This window comes from Ornithorhynchus anatinus, chromosome X1, assembly GCF_004115215.2.
Source record: "Ornithorhynchus anatinus isolate Pmale09 chromosome X1, mOrnAna1.pri.v4, whole genome shotgun sequence".
NCBI lineage: Eukaryota > Metazoa > Chordata > Mammalia > Monotremata > Ornithorhynchidae > Ornithorhynchus > Ornithorhynchus anatinus.
In genome coordinates this window covers 80254611-80262372 of record NC_041749.1, presented here as the reverse complement: position 1 = coordinate 80262372, position 7762 = coordinate 80254611, and the positions used below count along the sequence as shown (strand labels likewise).

At 60.3% G+C, this 7762-nt stretch overlaps 1 protein-coding gene and 1 long non-coding RNA gene across 2 annotated transcripts in view; one reads left to right on the top strand and one right to left on the bottom strand.

The window, feature by feature from the left end:
- Window positions 1-855: 855 nt before the first annotated feature.
- EXOC3L1 (exocyst complex component 3 like 1) overlaps window positions 856-7762 on the top strand; it is a 10208-nt gene continuing 3301 nt past the window's right edge. Inside the window, exons 1-11 of the mRNA XM_029050735.1 lie at window positions 856-1065; window positions 1571-1737; window positions 2723-2942; window positions 3738-4368; window positions 4528-4645; window positions 4914-5039; window positions 5396-5496; window positions 5891-6001; window positions 6577-6706; window positions 7004-7126; window positions 7383-7538. Of these exons, the coding sequence (XP_028906568.1) occupies window positions 1020-1065; window positions 1571-1737; window positions 2723-2942; window positions 3738-4368; window positions 4528-4645; window positions 4914-5039; window positions 5396-5496; window positions 5891-6001; window positions 6577-6706; window positions 7004-7126; window positions 7383-7538 (1929 nt within the window). The 5' untranslated portion in view covers window positions 856-1019. The remainder of the gene's footprint in view (window positions 1066-1570; window positions 1738-2722; window positions 2943-3737; window positions 4369-4527; window positions 4646-4913; window positions 5040-5395; window positions 5497-5890; window positions 6002-6576; window positions 6707-7003; window positions 7127-7382; window positions 7539-7762) is intronic.
- On the bottom strand, window positions 2346-7434 carry LOC120638035. The gene is made up of 3 exons (XR_005659486.1): window positions 7347-7434; window positions 2741-2881; window positions 2346-2568 (listed from the first exon to the last, which is right to left on the bottom strand). It is a non-coding gene; the product is annotated as an uncharacterized LOC120638035 (long non-coding RNA).

Below are 7762 nucleotides of genomic sequence, written 5' to 3'. Positions count from 1 at the left end.
CCGGATGGGGTGGCAGGGCGGTCCAGTGGAAAGCACACGGGAATGGGAGTCAGGTAGACCAGGGTCCTTGTCCCAGTGTTGTCACTGACCTGCTGTGTGGCTTTAGGCAAGTTGCTTAATCTCTCTGGGCCTCCATTTCCTCATCTGGAAAATGAAGAAAAGATACGTGCTTCCCCTATTGTGAACCCCATGTGGGACAGGGACTATGTCCGATCTGACTAGCCTGCACCTACCCCAATGCTTGGCACATAGAAGGCATTAGCAAACGTTATGGGGCAAGTCTAGGAAGGCTTCCGGGAAGAGTTGAGAACAGAATTTTGAAGTAGGGGGAGGGATGCCCTAGGTGGGGAATGGCAGCAGGCAGTCACACAGAGAGCATGCTCCATAGCTTCCCTCTCCTCCTGTGCCTTCGGTCTGGGCTTTCAAGATCCTGTCTGGCTGTTCCACTCGTACCCCCTCCCCCTTCTTGTGGGGAGAGCCTTTTCAGTAGTGTGTTCTAGGAGGAGGAAGGGACAAAAAGGGGGATTCTGGTGTTGGTCTGGGCTCTGTGTAGGGTTCTGGGCCAGGGGGAGACGGACAGAGGAAGGTCTGTTTAATCTATTGCTGCCCTAGGTCCTGCTTGGAATAATGGGGCTGCTACTAAGGCTGGGGCAGCATGACTGGCTCTGCCCAGACATATACACAGCAGCATCAAGGGCATTTCCCGGCAGCTCCAGTGCCTCCTCCCTCCACACCGCCCCCCCCCCCCAACTCCACCCTCACTTTCCCCCTCCCGTTCCCATATCCTGAGTGAGAGGCAGGAACCCGCCTGGCCCCTGAGGAGAGCCCAGAGTGGAAGCACCGAGAGCAGCAGCGGCAGCCTCCGAGTCAAGCTGAGTGGAGCGGAACGGAGCGGAGTGGAGCCTGGCCTAGCCCAAGCCAACTCGGCACCCAAGCTGTAGCTTGGTTTGGAGCCCAGAGCCAAGCCAAGTCGAGCCTGGCAGGGTCCGGCCTCCCAAAGCGGCAAAGCCTCCTGAACCATGGGGACATCATCTGAGGAGGAGCAGGGGGCCCGATACCCCCAAGGTAATGGGCTGGGGCTTTGGGAGGGCACCTTGAGGAATACAGAATCACCCAGGAGCAGAGATTAGGGCTTGGGCCATATCTGGCTGCCCACAACGCCCTCGCACTTTGTGAGGGGAGCTCAGATAACTTTGTGACCCAGGCAGGGCCTCTGCCCCACTGCGCTATTTCAGTTGCTTACGGAGCTGTTTCTCCCTAGCCCCCAGCCCCTTCAGGCAGGCTCCTTCCCACCTTAGTGTCCCGGGGGGGGGGGCGGGGGGGAGGGGTGTGTGTGCATGTGTGTGCGTGTATAAGATTGGGGCGGCCTCGGTGAGGAGCAAGGGAGTCTAGGCTCCCAGCCCAGGGTTGGGCCCCCAAAGCCCAAGAAAGGAGGGATCGCAAAATCAGGGTCCTGGCCAGGGACATGCTGCTCTCAGCCCAGGCAGCTTCCTGTGGGGGTCCCTGGGGGAAGCAGCTGCAGTGGACGGGCTCTTCCTGCTCCTCAACCTCCTGCCCTCCCTTCCCCCAGCCTCAGAGGCCCAGTGGCCGGAGGTGGAGAAGGCGGAGCGTCTGGCCCGGGGGGCGGCGCTGAAGTGGGCCTCAGGTGTCTTCTACCAGCCAGAGCAACTAGCGGGACTGGCCCAGTACCGGAGCCGCGAGGCCCAGCGCACCCAGTCCCTGCAGGCCCGCATCAAGGTGGGTGGGAGGTGGGTGGGGCCGGGAGGGTGGGAGGTGGGGAACAGGGGCCCATTCTGGGACCTCCTGGGTTAGGGGCCTTGCGTGTCAGCCCCACACTAGCCCGAGGCACCAGGACAGGAGGTGGAGAAGTGGGGCATCTGGCCCGAGCCAGCTCCCCAGAAATCACACACTTGCCACATCCAACCCTTGCCCTACCTGTCCATCCCTTGACTCCGTTCCTCCACCCCCTTGTCCAGATCCCATACGCCTCCCCCCTGCCCTTCAATCAATCAATCAATGGAATTTATTGAGGGCTTACTATGCGCAGAGCACTGTAGTGAGCGCTTGGGAGAACACAACAGAATTAGCAGACACGTTCCCTGCCCATAACAAGCTTCACCATCCCCCTTCCTGTCCCCCTTCCTCACTTCCGTCCCCTAGCCACATTTTTTGCCCACCGAATCAATCGGTTGTGTTTATCGAGCACCTTCTATCTGCAGAGCATGAAACTAAATGCTTAGAAGAGCTGACAGTCTAGTGAAGGAGATAATCACTAAAAGCCAATCCTCTAGACCGTAAGCACTCTGTGGGCAGGGAGCATGTCTACTAACTCTGTTGTCCTCTCTTCTCCTAAGTTCTTAATACAGTGCTCCGCACACCATAAGTGCTCGATAAGTACCACTGAACTGAATGACTGACAGTACAGCTAGGAAAGAAAAGGTGTTATGGACATGAGTTAGTACTTAACAGGGTGTGTAGGATATGTCCCGAAGTGCCCAGCAGGTTGAGAGAACTTACCTGCTGAGGAGGCATACAAGTGCTGGAGAGGTAGTAGTGGGCAAGTGGGCACTGAGGATAGGGAGAGCTGTTCTGTTGTTCATCAGATAATTTGGGGGCGGGGGAAGAGCACACCCACTTGAGGCCCCCCGGCTTCATCTTCCCAATCCATCCCTCTCTCCCCTTGCCACCCCCCGCCTTGTATCCCCTCCATTTCTTCCCCCAGTCTACCGTGCAGTCATACCTGGAGGGGGTGCAGGGAGGCCTGGGCCACCTGAGGCAGGCCCTAGAGGAGGTCCGGGACATCCGGGAGGCGCTGGCTGCAGCCCGAGGGGCCTTGGGGAGCGGGGCTGAGGTTTCCCGGGCACTGGAGCCGCTGCGGGACCTGGCGGAGGAGCACAAGCAACTGCAGGTCTCGGTCATGCTGCTCCCCCAGCTCCTGGCAGGTGAGTGGGCCGAGCGAGGGAGGGGGTGCCGGCGCCCAGCGCCTGACCTCTCCCCAATTGAGTTGTGCCTCTCTCACCAGCAGTCTCCATAAAATGACCAATACGCAAATGATCTCCAGAGAGTGGAAGCTGGGGACCCAGAGAGGAAGGAAAAGGGAACAAGAGGAGTCCGGGAAACAGGCTCACCCTAACCCCTCCAGACCCAACCCTCTAAGAGCTCCCCCTCTCCTCAGCCCTCACTTACCCAACCCCATTTGGGGTTCCACCCTCCTCGGGCCTCATTGTCATCATGGTATTTGCTAAGCGTTACCCTGTGCCAAGTACTGCGGCAGATAAAAGATCATCAGGTTGGACACAGTCCCTGTCCCACATGGGGCTCATGGTCTAAGCGGGAGGGAGGACAGATTTTGGATCCCCATTTTACAGATGAGGAAATGGAGGCCCAGAGAAGTGAAGTGACTTGCCCGGAGTCCCACAACAGACAAGTGCCAGAGCTGGGATTAGAACCCTGGTCCTCTGTCTCCCAGGCCCAGAATCTTTCCAATGGGCCACGCTGCCGCTGCTGCTCTTCCGGATATATGTTCTCTCTCCTCTCTCCCCTCCACCCCCCACCTCCTCACCCGCCCCACCCTCCACTGTCCCCCTCTGTTCCCTTCCCCCCAATTCCCATGCCTCCCAATCTGCCATCGCTCTCACTCCGTGGCCCTCACCTGTCTCTCTCTTCATTGCCGCCCTACCCTCTCCTGACCCTGGCTCCTCCCCGTCTCCCCGACCTTCCTTATCCCCCGTTGGCAGTGCCAGCGGCGATGACGCAGACTCAGGCTCTGATCCGAGGACGGCGGCTGCTGGAGGCACATGTGGAGTTGCTGGCGCTTGAGCGGCTGCAGGAAGAGGTGCTCATCCCTCTGGGGGGTTCCCCCAATCCCGTGCTGCCCCTGTTCGAGGATCTGGCTGCCCTGGCCGAGGAGCTGGGCCAGGCGGTTGGGGCTGCGGCTGGGGCAGCCCGGCGCCTGGCCCGGGAAGACCCAGCCCTCCTGGTGGCAGCGGTGCGCGTGGCCGAGAGGGAGGAGCGGCGCGACGCCCAGCTGCAGCCCCCGCCTCCCGGGCGCCCCCGCGCCTGGCGCCAGCGCTGCTTGCAAGCTCTGCGGCAGGCGCTGGAGGAGGCCCACTTTGGGGCACCGCCCCCAGAACCCTCAGAGTTGCCTACCCACCTAGCCGGCCTGCAGGCAGCCCTCCCGGCCGAACTGGCTGCAGCGGAGGCGTTGCTTGCGCCCTGTGTGCCCGGCCACTACGGCGTCGTGGGGCTCTGTGCCCGCACTCTACACTACGGGCTCACCCAACACCTGCACCGCCTTCTTGATCGCGGAGGGCTGGGCGCCCGTGGCACCTTCACCCTGCTGCACTGGGTCCTGAAAGTATATCCCGGGTCAGTGCCTGGCAGGGGATCTGGGGCGGGGGGAGGGATGGCCCAGGAGCACGGTGCGGGGAGCGGGCTGGAGAACGGACAACCTCAGTCGGTAGTGGAGTTGGGTCGGAAGGGGTCACTGAAGGGCACACAAGGAGATGTCCCTCTCTTCCCCTGCAGCCCAGACATGATGGGTCACCCTGACCTCAGCCCTGAAGCTGGGGTCTCTGGCTTGGAGCCACTGCTCGCCCCCGAGGTCATAGAGCAGCTGGAGAGGACATACGTGGAGGAAGTCCAGGTGAAGGGGTTGAGCCTGAGAGACAGGGTCAAAGGACAGGGGCCGGAGCTCCTTCAGGGAGCAGAGAAGGGATCTCTGCCCCAACCTGGAACCCGTGGCCCCGACCCTTCACCCCCAAGGGCAGAGGCAGGTGGGCTGGGGGGATAGACTCTTGCTTCCTTGGTCTAGGTGGGTCGGGGCCTCTAGGCCCCGCTCCTTCGTGTCTGTCTGCCTCCGGATCGGGTGGACGGGTCAGCCCCTGGCCGGCTCTCACCTCCCCCCATCCCAGGCCAGCGTGGCTGAGTGGCTGCAGAAGGCGCTGAAGGAGGAGGTGGCTGAGTGGTTCCGCCAGCAGGAGCCGGAGACAGACCCCGAGGGCTTTTACCTCTCCTCCCTGTCCAGCATCGTGCTTCAGGTAGGGGTTAGGGAGAAGGGGCCCCGAACAGGGCAGGAGAGGGAGGCACAGGGAAGGAAAGGCCCAAGGCTGACCCTCTCCTCTCCCACCCCAGCCCGGGTTCAGGTTGCCCCCGGCCCCCCAACTCCTCCTCCAAGTCCAAAGGAGAGAAACTGAGGCCCAGAGACTTGCTCAGGGACACGGGTGGCATGGGGCACCAGAACTCTGTCTTCCTGTCCTCACCAATCCCTCCCAGCCTGATCCTGTAGGGGTTTGCTCGGGGCTGGGGGCCAGGAGCAGAGTCTGAGTGACTGCTCCGGGTGTCTCGTTCTCTTCTCCCTTCCCCATCCCCTCTCCCACCTCTGCCTGCTTTTCAGATTCTGGATGAAAATATCCGGGTGACTGCACTGGTGAGCCCCTCCCTGCAACTCCGAATGCGTCAAATGGCCCTGGAGGAGCTGAGGACTTTACTCCACAGGTCAGACTTCCCTCGATTCTCACCTGTCTCTCTGTCCTGGACCTGAGGAACGGCCAGGCACAAATAATTTTTTTCAGGCTGGGACAGTTGAATAAGATTCAGTCTGGGGGGTGGGGAGGAGAGAAGGAGAGAGAGAGACCCAAAGCACTGGAGGGAGAGGAGTAGTGTCGGGGGACAGCAGGGGGAAGAAGGGAAAAGATAGAGACTGGGGGTGGCTGAGGAAGGGCCTGAAGATTTTTTTCCTTTCACCTCTCTGTTCAGGGATACTGAGAAAGCCAGCAGTTGTTTAGGGGATTTTTCTATGCCTCTGAGAATGTAGCCAGCCAATTAGTGAGATTTGAGGATGGGGCTTGAGGCAATTCCTCCCCCCTGGTTCTCCCCACCTCCTCTGCAGCCTGGACAAGGCTCTGGGCCAGTTTGCCCAGGAGCATCGCAAGGACAAGGCTCGGCCCTGCCATTACGTGCCATACTTACTGTCTGCTCTCAACAGCCACAATGTCCTTAGGTATGTCCGGTGGGTGGGGAGGTGGTAGGGGGAGAGGGAGCAGGGGCAGGTGGTGGTGGGGGCTTAAAATAGGGCAAATTCCCATCTGTGTACTCTCTCCCAGTGCTTAGTACAGTGCTCTGCACAAAGTAAGCACTTAATGAATACTCTTACTACTACTACTGATACTACTACTCTTACTACTATTACTCTTAATACTACTACTACTACTGCTACTGCCCCAGCGGGGTTGGGGCAGAAAAGGGCTGTGCAGACCTGGAGCAGTATGTGTATTTCTGTTCCTCCCCATGGGCTGCTGAGATCTGCTGCCCCAGAGAGGACAGGAACTCCGGCATATTGTTTCAGATTTACAGGATGGATTTGAGTCCATCCTGCCATTCACTGGCCCACCCCACCCTGACCCAACCCAACTATGCAGAGCTCTAGCATGGGGGATTGGGCCAGGGCAGGCCAGTCAGAGTAGAGGGTTGAGGGGTTCTCTCAGACCAGCGCTCCCTGCCATCTCCCACTCCACCCCTTCTCCTCCCCTCCCTCCCTCCCTCCCCTCATGTCCCGTGTCTGCCTTCTGGGCCCAGTTCCTTCATCTCTCTGCTGCAACCCGAGGAGGCATCCTCTCCAGCCCCCAGCCTGATTGCCACCGCTCTGACCATGCTCCAGAGGAAGATTTGTCGCCTGCTCCTGGAACAGCTACTGGAAGAGCTGCAGGTGCTGAAGCAGAGCAGAATGGGCACTGGGGAGACTGGATACCCCCTGCAGCATCTTGGGGTCTACTGAGTCCCTGACGTTCCCTCTTCCTTTTTTGTTCCCTACTCCCTGCTCTCATCCCCACTTCTCCCTCCCATGCTGGGAGATTGGGGGATGAGGGGGGGGCAATGGCAGGGAGAGGTGGCTTCTATGGGTTTGTGAGGATGGGCTCATGTGAGGGACTGGCGTGGGCCTGGATGAAGTGACTCTGACCTATACCTCTCTCCTTCCTTCCCCACCCCCACCCCGTGTCTGCAGCCCCCATTCACAGTACTGCTGTCTCACCAGTGGCTGACAGGTGCAGAGCCAGGGGCTGGGCTATGCGAGCTGTTGGTCAAATTCTGCAGTGGCTTCTCCCGCCTCAGGAGCCCCATGGTCCAGGTGCCAGCTGGTTACCCCATGGGACCTCCCTTCTCCCCATTCCACCCTCCTACTCGGGGTTGGAACCCCTCCCTTTGGCCTCCCTCCATCTCCCTCAGAGCTCCCTGAGCTCAGTTTCCCACCCCCCCCAGTCCCAGTTCTCTGGAGGTCATCATTCCTTTTGGCGTCCCCAACCCTTAGTCCCTTCCCCAACCCTCTGGATTCCCTTGACTCTCGTTACCTTCTCTCTCCCCGCCGCCAAATCTGGGGTCCGCAGCTACTGCTGGCAGAGTGCGAGCAGGCCGTGGTGCTGGAGTACCTGCAGGCCCTCATGCAGGGACGGCTGATGTGTCGTAGTGAAACCGAGCGGACCCAGGTGGCCGAGCGCCTGCTGCAAGATGCATCCCAGCTCCGAGAGCTCTTCCTTGACCTGGTGAGGGCCCTTGCTGCCAGAGGAGAGGATGTTGGGGTCAGGTGAATCCTTGGCTGGGGCAGCCAGGGCCACAGTGATGAACAGGGGCGACAAAAGGCAGAGACGAGTAACGACAGATGGATCGGGGTGGGGATGGGGGGGGCCCGCATCTTGGCCGCAGCGGGGGTGGGTGATTGGGGTGGGGAGGAGGGGAGTAGGGGCATTTAGGGCCAATGCCCCAATGA